This window comes from Salvelinus fontinalis, chromosome 21 (genome assembly GCF_029448725.1).
Source record: "Salvelinus fontinalis isolate EN_2023a chromosome 21, ASM2944872v1, whole genome shotgun sequence".
Taxonomy (NCBI): domain Eukaryota; kingdom Metazoa; phylum Chordata; class Actinopteri; order Salmoniformes; family Salmonidae; genus Salvelinus; species Salvelinus fontinalis.
Window position 1 is genome coordinate 36,457,955 of NC_074685.1, and position 18,666 is coordinate 36,476,620.

Genomic DNA, 18,666 nt, shown 5'->3' on the forward strand with positions numbered 1-18,666 from the left:
CCTGACAGGACTGTTTCTGTTTCGTTTATTCACTTTGTTATTTTGTTCAGTTTAAATAAAAATCATGAACACTTACCACGCTGCGCTTTGGTCCGATTCTTCCTTATCAGACGACGACGACCGTTACACTCTTAGAGTTTAGAGCTTGAGGTGGTCACCTCATACAAGTACTTATGTATGGCTAGACAGTACACTGTCCTTCTCTCGGCACATATCAAAGCTGCAAGCTAAAGTTAAATCTAGACTTGGTTTCCTCTATCGTAATCGCTCCACTTTCACCCCAGCTGCCAAACTAACCCTGATTCAGATGACCATCCTACCCATGCTTGATTACGGAGACATCATTTATAGATCGCAGGTAAGGGTGCTCTCGAGCGGCTAGATGTTCTTTACCATTCGGCCATCAGATGTGCCACCAATGTTCCTTATAGGACACATCACTGCACTCTATACCCCTCTGTAAACGGGTCATCTCTGTATACCCGTCGCAAGACCCACTGGTTGATGCTTATTTATGAAACCCTCTTAGGCCTCACTCCCCCCATCTGAGATATCTACTGCAGCCCTCATTGTCCACATACAACATCCGTTCTGCCAGTCACATTCTGTTAAAGATCCCCAAAGCACACACATCCCTGGGTAGCTCGTCTTTTCAGTTTGCTGCAGCTAGCGATTGGAATGAGCTGCAACAAACACTCAAACCGGACAATTTTATATCAATCTCTTCATTTAAAGACTCAATCATGGACACTCTTACTGACAGTTGTGGCTGATTTGCGTGATGCATTGTTGTCTCTACTTTCTTGCCCTTTGTGCTGTTATCTGTGCCCAATAATGTTTGTACCATGTTTTGTGCTGCTATCATGTTGTGTTGCTACCATGTTGTTGTCATGTTGTGTTGCTAACATGCTGTTTGTCATGTGTCGCTGCCTTGCTATGTTAACTTAGGTCTCTCTTTATGTAGTGTTGTGTTGTCTCTTTTGTTAATCCCAGCCCCTGTCCCCAAAGGAGGCCTTTTGCGATTTGGTAGCTCGTCATTGTAAATAAGAATTTGTTCTTAAATGACTTGCCTAGTTAAATAAAGGTTAAATAAATAAAAAATGCACATTTGTGTAGTCTTTTGCCCAAATGTGCCTTTTGAAAAGATATGCGATTGTTCATTGGATCAGTCTGAAACTTTGCAAATACACTGCTGCCATCTAGTGGCCAAAACCTAAATTGTGCCTGTCCTAGAATAATACATTATGGCCTTTCTCTTGCATTTCAAAGATGGTACAGAAACAATACAAAAGAACGCATGTTTTTTTCATTGTATTATCTTTTACCAGATCTAATGTGTTATATTCTCCTACATTACTTTCACATTTCCACAAACTTCAAACTTTTACCTTTCAAATGGTATCAAGAATATGCATATCCTTGCTTCAGATCCTGAGCTACAGGCAGTTAGATTTAGGTATGTCATTTTAGGCGAAAATTGAAAAAAGGGTCGGCTCCTTAAGAGGATTAGGAAACGGTTCTTTATAGCACAATAGAGGTTTCATTTAAAACTGTATGAGCATAGCTCTTATAGAAACTTAATTTGGCACAGAACCACCTGTTTTATTGTGTAGCAACATATAGTCATTTCATCCAGCTTTGCTCTGGTGCATATATTATCTGATATAAAAAAAACACTTAACCTGACTGATACAACTTCATCATGGTCAAACACAGAGAAATACAGTATACCAAACTGATAATACCATAGACAGTTTTAGACACCTATTGATCCACTTCACTCAGATCAACTCAGATGGGAATAGTGAAAAACCAACAGTGTGCTTACTGCTACAGCCATCAAAGACAGCTTGGAAGAAGCATCCAGCAAGCTTAGATTGCTTTGGTCTCACAGTCGAAGAAAATCATGTGCACAAGATCCTGTTATGTGGCTGCTAAAAATCCCTCCTATTCCCATCTGAGTTTCTGCTTTCCAGGTTGTAGAAACCACGAAATAGATCAACCCTACCCGTTTTAAAACATTCATACAAAGAACCACCGTGATAGCATTTCCCCCTCTAAGCAATGCAAGGATACCCTTCGATCAGCATTCAGCATCCAAACCAAACAACAAACCATCCAATCCCTTTTTGAATTTTTTTTATGGATGAATTCAGATGCATTGCGAAGGTAAAGAAGGGCGACCTTGCACTGGTGCTTGTAATGGAGTATTCCAATATCTACCCACTGTAGGCGACCAGCTGGGGATGAGGTAACAGCAGCTCTCTGTCACCAGCAAGGGAATTCAGTAAAAAAAAGGGATCTGGTTCCTGCGCTACTGCTGCTACTGAAACGAAACCTGCCTTTGATGTTCTCTATGCACAGTCCTGTGGGGAATCCAACCCTCTCTCTCCCTCTCCGCATTGAGCATCTGAGCACCACAACACAGCAGCCCACTGTGTACGGCCGGAATACAGGCTCGAAATAACAGTGGAGATACTAAGGAATCCTACAATCAATACAGTGTCCATATCAGGCAAATGTGTCCAATGTCCAGTACTCACCATCTCTCCTGTTGACTTTGGCAAAGCCGGGTCCATGGCTGTTGGATAACTGTGATGAGCTTCTGAAGGAGGACTGGGGCAGGCTGGACACCAGTGGGCCATCACAGCTGTCTGTCAAGCAAACAGGAAAACAACAAAGGACAGGGTTATGCTTTACAATCACAGGTGAACTATTAGTAACATTATTATTAGTGCAGTATTTCCAAATTATTCAGAGATGTAGTCTAAAACATCATCAGGGAGGGACCATGTTTAAAGCAATTTCAGAGACACTATTTTCCATTTTGTCACAATTTGATCACCATGTCGACCACCATTTAACACGCTGTTACTGCTCTCTGTCAGCAGCAATACTATCCGCCAAGGACACGATTGAGGTGATGTCACAGGATATCAATATGCTAATAATAACTAAAATCGCTAGAGTGCAGATCACATTGTTATGTTCCAACACCTTCACAAATGTTGTGTGCATGAGTACCGTCCCACTGGTCACACCACGTCACTTCAATGTGGAAATGTGGGTAATATTTGTTTGAGATGTTGATCAATGAGATTTCAACCTTTATTCACCCAGTCAAAAAGACAGCCAGATGTTTGTTGAATTCTCAATGTGTTATCACTACGCTTTCAACGATCTAAAAGCACAACCAAATTCCAATGGGGAAACAATGTCTGATTCGGGATCTAGGGCTCGGTTTGCCAAAATTCTGCGCGCAATAGCGCGCTTGAAATGTAAAGGCAATTTTCGATTGAGCTGACATATGTAGTGTTTGCAATGAATGTGGTCGCCACAAATGTGGGAATGTCGCCCCTAAATCTCAATCGCGTGATAGCGCTGAACCTTGGTGATACGGATTGAATCGAGCCCTTAGTTTTCATATAAATGTGCTATCACTGCACGTTCAACCATTTAAAAGCACAAGTTCAAATGGGAATACAAACCCAGATATGTTGGATTTATACAACAACTTAATGTGTTATCTTTGTGCTTCATCTAATAGCGCAACAACAAAAAAACATGGATTGCAGTTGAGATTACATTAAGAGTACATAGCGCAAGTGATCAACGTTGTTCGAGATTCTGTACAGATTATAGCAATTGTGAAGATCTCCACGGACCTGCGAACTTTGCATGCTATCTCGAACATGCACACTTCCTATGGTTACATAAGAACACATTTACAGTATACTTAAAGTAACCTCAACATGTGGCCACAGATGTGTTTCTCATGTTAATTAAGGTGGAATAAATACTTTCACATTTGTTTGAAAGATAGCCTTAACTTTAGGCTATTTACTGTATTAGATAAGTAATAATAAATAGTGTTTGGTTGACAACCAGATATCAGCATTTAAAGGAGATGTATCTAATGCTTGGATAGTTTAATCTGAGCCACTGGCTTAACCTGGAGTTGTGCATAAAGGGGGTGTGACCATTGAGCAAGTTGAGGAAGTTAAACTCCTAGGTATAACATTGGATGGTCGATTATCATGGTCAAGTCATATTGACAAAGTTGTTGTGAAGACGGGGAGGGGTACATCTGTTATAAAAAAGATGTTCTGCGTGTTTGACAACTGTACCAGTTGTTCAGGCTCTGTCTCTGATCTTGTCCCATCTTGATTGCTGTCCGGTAATATGGTCAAGTGCAGCAAAGAAAGACCTAGCAAAGAAGCAGCTGCTTCAAAACGAAGCGGCACGCCCTGACCTTTACAGCACATACGGAACAACATCAACAACATGCCAGTCTTTCCTGGTTGAGGATTGACGGGTGATGAGCTGCTTCTCTTCCAGTTTTTATGAGAAATATTACTGTGTTAAAAATTCCAGATTCTGTATAATCAAATAACATTCAGCTCAGACACTCATACATACACCACAAGACACGCCACCAGGGGTCTCTTCACAGTCCCCAAATTCTAAAAGAACTCACAGCAACGCACAGTATTGTACAGAGCCATGATCACACGGAACTCCCTTCCCTCTCCAATTACTCAAGCAGACAGAAAAATGACCTTTAAAAACAAATTAAACTACATCTCATGGAACGACGGGGACTGTGAAGGGACACAAACACACAGAGACACAAACACACACATTATTTTTTAGTTGTATTATTTGTAATATTTTCCGTTTTTCATATCGTTGTATTTTACATTTGTGTGACTGTCCTTGTCTATCAGTCTATCAATGTTTTGCTACTTGTCATGTTTTGTGTTTTTGGTGTACCCCAGGAAGAGCAGCTGCTGCTTCTGCTAAAGCTAACGGGGATCTAAATAAACAAATAAACCCTCATTTTTTATTTTTGGTTTAGTTGGAGACCTGAATCCAACATATCATTTGTTATTTGCTGTATTGCAACAGTGATATTTAATTGTGTTTGATTATCCAAATTTGAAGGAGATGCATATTTTGTGCCACTGACTTTAGTCTGGTTTAAATTCCATTTAATTTCTACAAATTAAAGATGTACATGTTGGATTCATGTCTAAGTTAAAGCGAAGGACAAAATCTAGTCAAACTTTATTTAAAGTGCATTTAAAGTATGATTTGATTTAGTCCTTTTCTTTAACTCAGATTTTTGGTTGCGAAGGAGACGTGAATCCAACATATTAATTATTAACTTGCAACCTTTGGAATCAGAGGCAGAGGCTTACGCACATCCACCATCCCCATCCACAACGGCGTAGCAAAACCGAAACCTACTTGAATGTAGCTCACTGCTCACGAAACCTACTTGAAGGTTTCCCCTAGTGGCTGGTATCCACGTCATCTCACGTCTACCTCAGACATGGATGGACATCGAATACTGACTTGAATCACGGGTGAACTGGCTGGCACATGCAAACGCACATTCACATGCGAATACACCAGAGGAGGCTGGTAGGAGGAAGGGCTCATTGTGAAATGGAATCAATGGAACTGAGTCAAATCAAATCAAATTGTATTTGTCACATGCACTGAATACAACAGGTGTAGACCTTAGAGTGAAATGATTACTTACAAGCCCTTATTAATCAACAATGCACTTTTCAAAAATAAGATATAAGAGTAACAAAAAATTAAAGAGCACTAGTAAAATAACAATAGTGAGGCTATATACAGGGGGAACCGGTAAAGAGTCAATGTGCGGGGGCACCGGTTAGTCGAGGTAATTAAGGAAATATGTACATGTATGTAGAGTTATTAAAGTGACTATGCATAGACAATCGCCTGATATAGAGGTCCTGGATGGCAGGAAGCTTGGCCCCAGTGATGTACTGGGCCGTACGCACTACCCTCTGTAGTGCCTTGCGGTCGGAGGCCGAGCAGTTGCCATACCAGGCAGTGATTCAACCCGTCAGGATGCTCTCGATGGTGCAGCTGTAGAACCTTTGAGGATCTGAGGACCCATGCCAAATCTTTTCAGTCTCCTGAGGGGGAATAGGTTTTGTCATGCCCTCTTCGCAACTGTCTTGGTGTGTTTGGACTTAACGTTAGCTAGCTAACAAGCTAGAAACAAACCAAAACATTGTTTAGAAAGTTGCGTTTAGTTGCCTCGTTTTCTAGATTGACACATACTACATTTATTTTTAAACAGTTTATTGGTGTTCAAATACACCAGTTATGCTATTTTGAACCGTCAAGCTGCTGATATCATGCAATCTGTTGTTTTTGTGTTTATACTTCTTCATAATGACAATAATGTCACTGCAACAACTCATGCAGGCATGTCGATAGACGTAGTATAAACCAGCCTTTAGTCTTAAAAACTGGTTGTTTAGTACACTACCGTACTTTTACATTTACATTTAAGTAATTTAGCAGACGCTCTTATCCAGAGCGACTTACAAATTGGTGCATTCACCTTATGACATCCAGTGGAACAGCCACTTTACAACAGTGCATCTACAACAGTGTACTCACTCTGTTTAGCACATGGCCTCACATGTGACTCCTTAAAGGGATGGGTGGGGCTAAGGCTTAAGAGGGTGTGCACAATGCTGAATGGGAGTAATCAAACAAGAGCTCTCCAGTAGGTGTACCAAAGAATTCAAGGGACATTTTCTGAAAAGTTGGGTTACAAGTTGATCAACTTTCAAAGCATAATTACTTTCCCATTGTTCCTCAACTGCAGTGTATGATATACCATTTTCTAGCTCTGAGTCTCTACTTTTATCCAATGTAAAAAACACAATTTCAAATGTTGTTACATAACCTCTTCTCAATAGGGGGTGCTGTTGGCACTTTGTAATAATTTCGTTCCCAAATTAAACTGCCTCGTACTCAATTCTTGCTCGTACAATATGCATATTATTATTACTATTGGATAGAAAACACTCTCTAGTTTCTAAAACCGTTTGAATTATATCTGTGAGTAAAACAGAACTGGAGTTAGAGCAATTTTCCTATGAGGATGTGAGAATGCTGAAATCTGCAGGCTGTTCTGAGATCAGTTTATTAATTTGCCTGTCTTCTATTGGTTGAGATGCACTGCATACGCCTTCCCCTGGATGTCAGCGAATAGTGAGAATTGAAATGGTGTTGCTAGGCAGATCTGAGAGCTTATAAATGGGCTGGCAACGTGGGGTCCGTCCTTTCTTCTCTTCGCCATGACGTAAAAAGGACCTCTGGATGTCATTCTAGAAAGCTCCCGTTATAGCCCTTAGATATATCCGTCTCTGTTTTTATTCGATATAGGTGTTAAAGACATCATAATGTTGTTATTTTAAACCGAGTTATATCAGTTTATATCAGTATATTGCGATTTTCGGATATTTATTAGTGCTGCGTTTTAGTGAGTTGGACACGTCTTTGCCACATGGCTATTGTTTACTGCTAATTCGAACGTTGAAGACGACAATCTACAACCGAGCAACGATTCTTTTGGAAAAAGGACAACTTGCCCAAGATTCTGATGGAAGCTCATCAAATAGTAAGAACTATTTATGATCTTAATTCGTTGTTCTGTTGAAAAATGTTAAACTCATATTCCGCCATTAATCTCGGTGCGGTCTTGCTTTAACGCATGCTGTATGTCGTAGTAACGTTAATTTTAAAACTCTAACACAGCGATTGCATTAAGAACTAATGTATCTTTCATTTGCTGACCAACCTGTATTTTGGTTTATTCGTTATCGCTATTGTTGGCCTGAATCAATGCTGTTGTGTGGTTGGCTATTGTAGTAAGCTAATGTAATGCTATATTGTGTATTCGCTGTAAAACACTTAAAAAATCTGAAATATTGGCTGGATTCACAAGATCTTTGTCTTTCATTTGCTGTACGCTGTGTATTTTTCAGAAATGTTTTATGATGAGTATTTAGGTAATACACGATGGTCTCTGTAGTTATTCTAGTTGCTTTGGTGAGAGTTGTGATGGTGGCTGCAATGGTAAACTATGATGTATACCTGAAATATACCTAACAATAAATATATTATAACAATAAATATGTTATCAGACTATCATCTGATTAAGTTGTTTCTTGGTTAGTGGCTATTTATATCTTTATTTGGTCGAAATTGTGATAGCTACCTATGCAGGAAAAAAATGGTGGTAAAAAAAAGTTGTGTCTTTTGCTATCGTGGTTAGCTAATAGATTTACATATTGTGTCTTCCCTGTAAAACATTTTAAAAATCAGAAATGATGGCTGGATTCACAAGATGTGTATCTTTCATCTTGTGTCTTGGACTTGTGATTTAATGATATTTAGATGCTAGTATTTACTTGTGACGCTATGCTAGGCTATGCTAGTCAGCTTTTTTACTGATGGGGGTGCTCCCGGATCCGGGATTGTGATGAAGTAGAAGATAAGACAGATCTGAGCCGGTCAGACACAAATATGTAGAATTGCAGGAAATTAGCTATAAAACTGCAACAACAAAAAGTTATGTACAGCAAACGTATTTGTTTACCATAATGTACGTACTTATTAAATTATAGTTTTCAAACCCGATGCTGAGTTAATGTGAGTTAATGTGTAGCGGCTAATTGTACGGCTAATAGTCTTTGTTTTTGTAGATTGATTGAGGTGTGAAGCTACAGCAACCAGTGTGATAATGGCTGAGGTAAGTTTTGCTTGTTTTTGCTATTCTCCAAATAGCATTTTAGATGATGACATTTCAACTAGATAATGCTATAAAAACCAGCTTGCCGAACCTCTTATCAGTAGTGCACACATCCTCTCCTCATGACCAAACTACATCCTCTGTCTCTCAATGACTAGATTAGGGTTGTTTGTTGAGTATTCAGTGTGAAAAGCTTTTCAATTATAGTGTTTTAGAGTGGGAAAAGGGAAAGTGCACTCCAAAAACAGAGCAGAGGAGTAAAAGCTAAGTTGATAATCACTAATGAGAGTTCTCGTTGAAAACTACTTGACAGAAAGAGCAGAGCGTTTGAAAGCACAAGAGCCATTTATCGGCGTTCAGTTTGGCATTTCAGTGCCGGGTACCCACGTCTCTGACTGACTCCGTGATCAGTCGTGCACAGACGTCCGTTGTGCGGAGGCAGAAATTGGAGGTAAATGCTGAATATCTGGTTGTTCGCATCCACTGAACCTTGGTGGAAAACTCACCTTTCCTTGTGCTAGAGCCACCTAGCTACTGCACCTATTTCCTTCAGCTAGCTCTATCCCAAAACAACACTTCAATACCAAGGTCATGTTTTGTTTCGTTTTAGGAACACAATATATGTCATAATTAGCTGGATTCTCTATAACGCTTCGCTGCATAATACTACTATACCTTAGATATTGGGTGCGTCCCAATATGGCAGCCTATTCTCTATATAGTGGGCTATGGGACCTGCTCAAAAGTCGTATAGGGAACAGAGTGCCAGTTGGGATGCAGTCATTACCTCGTTCAAAGGAGTACTTCTCAGGGAGTGTCAGTGGCCTCAGAACCCACCAGAAGTGTTTAATCATTATTGATGAAGGACTGATCCTTGGCAGGAGCTCCAGCCGATAGAGTGAGACAAGCTACTGTCCATCTACTGTGTGCCATTTCACATTTTGCTGAAATAACAATCTGCCCACAGTCCAGATGATGGAAGTGGAGAGTGACTACTGATGAAGATGATGCATCACCTTCACAAGCAACACATATAAATACAGTATGGATAAGAAGCCATACCCTGGGCAAGGCACTGGACTGAACTCCAAGAGTTCAGTCATATTCACTGTATGTATTTTGGATATGTAAAACAATTCAGACCATGCTGCATTCAGCAGACATATACCCTAATGAGGGCCAATAAAATGCTTGTTTGTGGAACGGAACTATGTCATGGAACACTAACCATTCAAACTAAGCCGCAGTACTCTGTTTTTCCGTACTATTCTGTACAACTTGGCTCCAATCTATTTTGACCCATGGGGCCTATAGTCTCAGTCTCCAGACAGACTGAAGAGCACACCCAACCTAATGTGCTATCTCAGGGGTATTCAACCTGGAGTCCGCTGACCCCTACTGCAGGGGGTCTGCGATTATTATTTTTTATTTCTCTTAAAGTAAATTTTTCCACAAATGTTTGTATAAATATCGCTAGCAACAACAGAAAATGAATTTGAATTACACTGACCAAAAATATAAACGCAACATGTAAAGTGCTTGTCCCATGCTTCATGAGCTGAAATAAAAGATCCCATAAATTTTCCATACACACAAAAAGCTTATTTTTTTCAACTTTTTTTAACATCCTTGTTAGTGAGCATTTATCCTTTGCCAAGATTATCCATCCACCAGACAGGTGTGGCATACGAAGAAGCCAATTAAACAGCATGATCATTACACAGTTGCACCTTGTGCTGGGAACAATAAAAGGCCACTCTAAACTGTGCAGTTTTGTCACATAACACAACGCCACAGATGTTTCAAGTTTTGAGGGAGAGTGAAATTGGTATGCTGACTGCAAGAATGTCCACTAGAGCTGTTGCCAGATAATCTTCTGTTCATGCCTCTACCTTAAGTTGCCTCCAACGTCGTTTTAGAGAATATGTTCAACCGGCCTCAAAACAGCAGACCACGTGTATGGCGTTGTGTGTGCAAGCAGTTTGCTGTCAAAGTTGTCAAACAGAGTGCCTTATGGTGGCGGTGGGGTTATGGTATGGGCAGGCATAAGCTATTGCCTTTTATCGATGGCAATTTGACTGCACAGAGATACCGTGACGAGATCCTGAGGCCCGTTGTTATGCCATTCATCCGCCGCCTTTATGGCCCCATCTCGCAAGGCTCTGTAGACAAATTCCTGGAAGTTGAAAATGTCCCAGTTCTTCCATGGCCTTCATACTCGCCAGACGTGTCACCCATTGAGAATGTTTGGGATACTCTGGATCGACGCGTACGACAGTGTCTTCCAGGTCCCGTGAATATCCAGCAACTTCGCACAGCCTGTGCTGTGCGAAGTGGAGTGGGACAACATTCCACAGGCCACAATTAACAGCTTGATCAACTCTGCGAAGGAGATGTGTCGCGTTGCATGAGGCAAATGGTGGTCACACCAGATACTGAGCGGTTTTCTGATCCACACCTCTACCTTTAAAAAAAAAAGGTATCTGTGACCAACATATGCACATCTGTATTCCCAGTCTTGTGAAATCCATAGATTAGGGCCTAATAAATGTATTTCAATTGACTGATTTCCTCATATGTTTATATTTTTGTTCAGTATACACACCAACAGTAGAAAGGAGGAGAATATCTTCTTTCTAATGATTTTATTTCTCAACTCCTAATATTGAGCAAATTACCCTAATTGGAGCTAAATACACTCACTGGAGTCCTTGACATAGGCTTTGAAAAAGCACCCGGGAGTACAAATCGCTGCAAGTGCCACTGGCTGCTGTTAAGCTTTCTTGACTTGGACATATATTTTCCCAACACATGGCTAACTATCATAACTCAAGGCGAGACCCAGATGCAGACACAGGGGGCAGATGGTTGGAGTCTTAGATGTTTATTAATCCAAAGGGGTAGGCAAGAGAATGGTCGTGGACAGGCAAAAAGGTCAAAACCAGATCAGAGTCCAGGAGGTACAGAGTGGCAGGCATGCTCGAGGTTAAGGCAGGCAGAATGGTCAGGCAGGTAGGTACAAAGTCCAGAAACAGGCAAGGGTCAAAACCAGGGGGACTAGAAAAAAGGAGAAATAGCAAAAGCAGGAGAACAGGAAAAAAAACGCTGGTTGACTTGGACATACAAGACGAACTGGCACAGAGAGACAGAAAACACAGGGATAAATACACTGGGGTAAACAAGCAACACATCGAGGGGGTGGAGAAAGTAACAAGAACAGGGGTTAAACTGATCAGGGTGTGACAGCTAACCTTTGTTTATCCAGCTAAAGTTACTAACAAAAATGTGTTAGGAGTTACATTTCTAGCTAATAGGCTATGTTAGAGTTAACACTTCCTCTTCCAATGATTAAATAGGGAGGTAAAAATTATGAAAAACTATCTACCAAATGTTGATTCATTCTCCTTGCCATTATCATTCACCTGGTAATAAGATGTCTTGTACTTAAAAAAATATCTAAATACAGGGTCGCTGATTTACCTGGGTGGGGGTCCCTGGGCAAGAAATGTTTGAAGACCCCTTTGTTAACTGAATGTAGTGACTTTTCAGGGGTGCTTCAGTAAATTAGCTTGTTCCTCTGGCAGGGGATTAATTGGCCAGACAGAGAGAGGGAGAGACAGATTGTGCTTGTGGCCAGCTAGCACAATGTGGTTAGCGGTATTTGCATCTCAAATGGCACCCTATTCCCTATAGGCTCTAGTCAAAAGTAGTGCACTATATAGGGAAGAGAGTGCCATTCGGAAGACATCCTATAACATTTGCACTGACTGCCACAGGAAGTAGAGCAGCCAGAAGCTTCTGTAGAGTGAAATACATGCATAACCAACCTCCACAGGGAAAGAAATGTCCCAAATAAAAATATCTAAATATAACATCCGCTCGCCCCAAACATCCGGTTTGGGGCGAGCGGTCGCATTTGCATTCGCTCTGCAGGTAGTATAACTTTTATAACTTTTCATTACATTTCATTATAGTACAACGATTTAATTTGTCCAACCTTAGCAATTTCTTCTTAACTAGCTACATAGCCGTCTGTGTATCAAAGATAACTGCGTAATTATCGTATTTCGTCGTCTCGTTGTCCACTGCTATCTGCCCAGCAGCTAGCAAACGTCCACCGTATACCGAATAGTAGTATAACTTTTCATTACATTTCATTATAGTACAACGGTCTGATTTTCATTTTCATTACAGTACAACGGTTTGATTTGTTTGATCTTAGCTAGCTACATAGCCGTCTTTTATCAAACATAATTGCGTCGTTATTGAGGTTCGCTAGCGAGCTATTTTCGTTCGAAATTAACGCAACGTAGCCAACACTGCTAGCTAGCCAGCTTGCCACCGAAGAGCATTGTAGAAACGATTACAATACAACGGAACGACTTGTTTTGTGTAGTGTTAGCTAGCTACATAGTTTTCTTTGCTAGCTTTGTATCTAAGATAATTGTGTAACTTTGAGTAATTATCGGTTAGCTAGCCAGCTAGTTTCGCCTGCCGCGCTGCCGTCCTCCTACCTAGCCAACACTGCTAGCTAACACTGCTAGCTAGCCAACTTCTACCGAATAGCAGCACTGTAGAAACTTACATTACAACGGAACGACTTGATTAGCGTAGTGTTAGCTAGTTGTCTTTGCTGTCCTTGTATCCATGATAATTGTGTAGTTTAGAGAAACTTAGAGAAACTGTCGAGGTCACCTAGCCAGCTTCACTTTCAACAACGCAGCTACTGCTAGCCAGGCTACTTCACCAGCCAGCAGTACTATATCATTTTAGTCAATAAGATTTTTAATTTTATTGATTTTTTGCTACGTAAGCTTAACTTTCTGAACATTCGAGACGTGTAGCCCACTTGTCATTCTAATCTCCTTTGCTTTAGCGTAGCCTCTTCTGTAGCCTGTCAAATATGTGTCTGTCTATCCCTGTTCTCTCCTCTCTGCACAGACCATACAAACGCCTCACACCGCGTGGCCGCGCCCACCCTAACCTGGTGGTCCCAGCCCGCACGACCCACGTGGAGTTCCAGGTCTCCGGTAGCCTCTGGAACTGCCGATCCGCGGCCAACAAGGCAGAGCTCATCTCAGCCTATGCGTCCCTCCAGTCCCTCGACTTCTTGGCACTGACGGAAACATGGCTCACCACAGATAACACTGCTACTCCTACTGCTCTCTCTTCGTCTGCCCACGTGTTCTCGCACACCCCGAGAGCTTCTGGTCAGCGGGGTGGTGGCACCGGGATCCTCATCTCTCCCAAGTGGTCATTCTCTCTTTCTCCCCTTACCCATCTGTCTATCGCCTCCTTTGAATTCCATGCTGTCACAGTTACCAGCCCTTTCAAGCTTAACATCCTTATCATTTATCGCCCTCCAGGTTCCCTTGGAGAGTTCATCAATGAGCTTGATGCCTTGATAAGCTCCTTTCCTGAGGACGGCTCACCTCTCACAGTTCTGGGTGACTTTAACCTCCCCATGTCTACCTTTGACTCATTCCTCTCCGCCTCCTTCTTTCCACTCCTCTCCTCTTTTGACCTCACCCTCTCACCTTCCCCCCCTACTCACAAGGCAGGCAATACGCTTGACCTCATCTTTACTAGATGCTGTTCTTCCACTAACCTCATTGCAACTCCCCTCCAAGTCTCCGACCACTACCTTGTATCCTTTTCCCTCTCGCTCTCATCCAACACTTCCCACACTGCCCCTACTCGGATGGTATCGCGCCGTCCCAACCTTCGCTCTCTCTCCCCCGCTACTCTCTCCTCTTCCATCCTATCATCTCTTCCCTCTGCCCAAACCTTCTCCAACCTATCTCCTGATTCTGCCTCCTCAACCCTCCTCTCCTCCCTTTCTGCATCCTTTGACTCTCTATGTCCCCTATCCTCCAGGCCGGCTCGGTCCTCCCCTCCCGCTCCGTGGCTCGACGACTCATTGCGAGCTCACAGAACAGGGCTCCGGGCAGCCGAGCGGAAATGGAGGAAAACTCGCCTCCCTGCGGACCTGGCATCCTTTCACTCCCTCCTCTCTACATTTTCCTCTTCTGTCTCTGCTGCTAAAGCCACTTTCTACCACTCTAAATTCCAAGCATCTGCCTCTAACCCTAGGAAGCTCTTTGCCACCTTCTCCTCCCTCCTGAATCCTCCTCCCCCCCCCCCCCCCTCCTCCCTCTCTGCAGACGACTTCGTCAACCATTTTGAAAAGAAGGTCGACGACATCCGATCCTCGTTTGCTAAGTCAAACGACACCGCTGGTTCTGCTCACACTGCCCTACCCTGTGCTTTGACCTCTTTCTCTCCTCTCACTCCAGACGAAATCTCGCGTCTTGTGACGGCCGGCCGCCCAACAACCTGCCCGCTTGACCCTATCCCCTCCTCTCTTCTCCAGACCATTTCCGGAGACCTTCTCCCTTACCTCACCTCGCTCATCAACTCATCCCTGACCGCTGGCTACGTCCCTTCCGTCTTCAAGAGAGCGAGAGTTGCACCCCTTCTGAAAAAACCTACACTCGATCCCTCCGATGTCAACAACTACAGACCAGTATCCCTTCTTTCTTTTCTCTCCAAAACTCTTGAACGTGCCGTCCTTGGCCAGCTCTCCTGCTATCTCTCTCAGAATGACCTTCTTGATCCAAATCAGTCAGGTTTCAAGACTAGTCACTCAACTGAGACTGCTCTTCTCTGTATCACGGAGGCGCTCCGCACTGCTAAAGCTAACTCTCTTTCCTCTGCTCTCATCCTTCTAGACCTATCGGCTGCCTTCGATACTGTGAACCATCAGATCCTCCTCTCCACCCTCTCCGAGTTGGGCATCTCCGGCGCGGCCCACGCTTGGATTGCGTCCTACCTGACAGGTCGCTCCTACCAGGTGGCGTGGCGAGAATCTGTCTCCTCACCACGCGCTCTCACCACTGGTGTCCCCCAGGGCTCTGTTCTAGGCCCTCTCCTATTCTCGCTATACACCAAGTCACTTGGCTCTGTCATAACCTCACATGGTCTCTCCTATCATTGCTATGCAGACGACACACAACTAATCTTCTCCTTTCCCCCTTCTGATGACCAGGTGGCGAATCGCATCTCTGCATGTCTGGCAGACATATCAGTGTGGATGACGGATCACCACCTCAAGCTGAACCTCGGCAAGACGGAGCTGCTCTTCCTCCCGGGGAAGGACTGCCCGTTCCATGATCTCGCCATCACGGTTGACAACTCCATTGTGTCCTCCTCCCAGAGCGCTAAGAACCTTGGCGTGATCCTGGACAACACCCTGTCGTTCTCAACTAACATCAAGGCGGTGGCCCGTTCCTGTAGGTTCATGCTCTACAACATCCGCAGAGTACGACCCTGCCTCACACAGGAAGCGGCGCAGGTCCTAATCCAGGCACTTGTCATCTCCCGTCTGGATTACTGCAACTCGCTGTTGGCTGGGCTCCCTGCCTGTGCCATCAAACCCCTACAACTCATCCAGAACGCCGCAGCCCGTCTGGTGTTCAACCTTCCCAAGTTCTCTCACGTCACCCCGCTCCTCCGCTCTCTCCACTGGCTTCCAGTTGAAGCTCGCATCCGCTACAAGACCATGGTGCTTGCCTACGGAGCTGTGAGGGGAACGGCACCTCAGTACCTTCAGGCTCTGATCAGGCCCTACACCCAAACAAGGGCACTGCGTGCATCCACCTCTGGCCTGCTCGCCTCCCTACCACTGAGGAAGTACAGTTCCCGCTCAGCCCAGTCAAAACTGTTCGCTGCTCTGGCACCCCAATGGTGGAACAAACTCCCTCACGACGCCAGGACAGCGGAGTCAATCACCACCTTCCGGAGACACCTGAAACCCCACCTCTTCAAGGAATACCTAGGATAGGATAAAGCAATCCTTCTGCCCCCCCCCCCCCCCTTAAAAGATTTAGATGCACTATTGTAAAGTGGCTGTTCCACTGGATGTCATTTGGTGAATGCACCAATTTGTAAGTCGCTCTGGATAAGAGCGTCTGCTAAATGACTTAAATGTAAATGTTAAATGTAAATGTAAATAATAATAGATAAATAATAAAATGTACTTACTAGACCTTGTTTTTCATATTTCATATTGGCCCCAAAAGATACTCTGCACATCTACCACCGTTGAACACATCTACATCTACGCATCTACAATAATACAAAATTCCGGAAGTCAATTTCTAACAAAATACGCCTGAATATGGAACCGATGGAGGAAGTTTGTGAATGACCTAGAGCATAGGTCAAAGGGAAAAAGTTCACAAACGTCAAGTCAGTCAAAAACATGGATAATCAACTTTAGTCCCGTCTATGGCTTTTGAAGACGATTTGTGAGCCAGTCTTTTGAAGGAGTGACCATTTCCTTTCTTTGCAGCATGTGAGTGTGACCAGTGTGAAAAGGCTAGCTAGCTAGTTAAATCGGTGACATCACTCACTCTGAGACCTTGAAGTACTGTGGTTGTTTCCCTTGCTTTGCAAAGACCGTGGCTTTTGTGGAGTGATAAGTAACGATGCTTATAGGGTGACTGTTGTCAATGTGTGCAGAGGGTCCCTGTTTCAAGCCCAGGTTGGGTCGAGGAGAGGGACAGAAGTAATACTGTTACATGAGCACAGGATGGCTCTGCAGAAATAGTGGTGAGTGAGCATTAAATAATGTACTAATGGGCCTGCAAACTGCCTTGTAGTGTGATCTGTGAACTGTCATTGACTGCTATTACACAAAAGCAAGATCTGGCTCTCCAGAGCAAAACTATCCAATCACTGAGAGGTTATGATAGCTGCAGCCTGTAATGGGGCATTATCAAGCCCCAATTCTCCAATCTGTATTGGAACCCTGCTATGTTTCAGAGGTCATTTGCTTTGCAGCAGTTACGCACACACACACACACACACACACACACACACACACACACACACACACACACACACACACACACACACACACACACACACACACACACACACACACACACACACACACACACACACACACACACACACACACACACACACACACACACACACACACACACACACACAGGAGGATAGCTGCACTAGACTACCGACGCATAATCAGAGTGTCTGTAACTGTGAGCAAGCAAACAGGGCTCTCTCTCTCTCTCTCTGATGTTGTTGTTACTGGCACTAATAGACAGAAATGTTCGCTAGCTCTCCTCTAACTTCTCATTTACTGCTGCTCAGTCAGATACCTCTCCCAGCAGTCTCTCTGTCTCCCTCTCTCTCCCCCTCTCTCACTTTCCTTTCTGGAAGCCGTCAAATGGCAAGCTTAAGCTCTGCTACTGCGCTAACAAACTGTGTGTGTGTGTGTGTGTGTGTGTGTGTGTGTGTGTGTGTGTGTGTGTGTGTGTGTGTGTGTGTGTGTGTGTGTGTGTGTGCGTGTGCGTGTGCGTGTGCGTGTACTGATGCGAAAACAAACACAAAGAGAGAGGTGTTTGATCCTCATCGCTGTGGCCTTCAGCAAACACACCTGGCATCCTTGTGACGCCTCATAACTTCAGCTTCCACCAAAATGATCCAGTTAAACAATGCAGCAAGACAATAGTTAACAATAGCTGACAATAGCTATCCTCGTCCATGGATAAATCGCGCTCAGCTCACCAAACAAACTATCTTCTGTCTTTGAAATGATATGAAAACAACAATTTGTACTTTACAATAACAACATACTGTAGCACCAAGGTTGACCACAGCCAAGTCACATGTAATCAGAGGAGGCTACGTTCAAAGGGAGGATGAATAAACAACTCTTTATCCTGAATCTGTCAGTCTGCCCAGTCTTAACTCTCTTTACAATACCACGCAGACACAGAGTTGAAACAAGCAGACAGCAGCTGTGAGGATGTCACTCACGTAACCGACTTCAAACACGTTTATTATTAGAGGACAGCCACACTAAGGAACATTCACTGACTGCAACACTTTGCCTTGCTATCATGCTAATGACGATTACAGCAAAATAAATCCTTCAGGTAACTTCACTTATACTAATAGTCAGTAGAGGTGTGTGAGTAAAATCACTGGGGAAGCCAAGCCCCCACACCATTCCCGTTAATACAAAACCTGTTACTTCATAT

At 43.3% G+C, this 18,666-nt stretch overlaps 1 protein-coding gene across 2 annotated transcripts in view; it reads right to left on the reverse strand.

Moving 5' to 3' along the window:
* LOC129818807 (contactin-associated protein-like 4) overlaps positions 1 to 18,666 on the reverse strand; it is a 224,462-nt gene that overhangs the window by 181,802 nt on the left and 23,994 nt on the right. For both annotated transcript variants that reach the window (XM_055875058.1, XM_055875057.1), the window contains exon 2: positions 2,544 to 2,654. In XM_055875058.1, the coding sequence (XP_055731033.1) occupies positions 2,544 to 2,654 (111 nt within the window). The remainder of the gene's footprint in view (positions 1 to 2,543; positions 2,655 to 18,666) is intronic.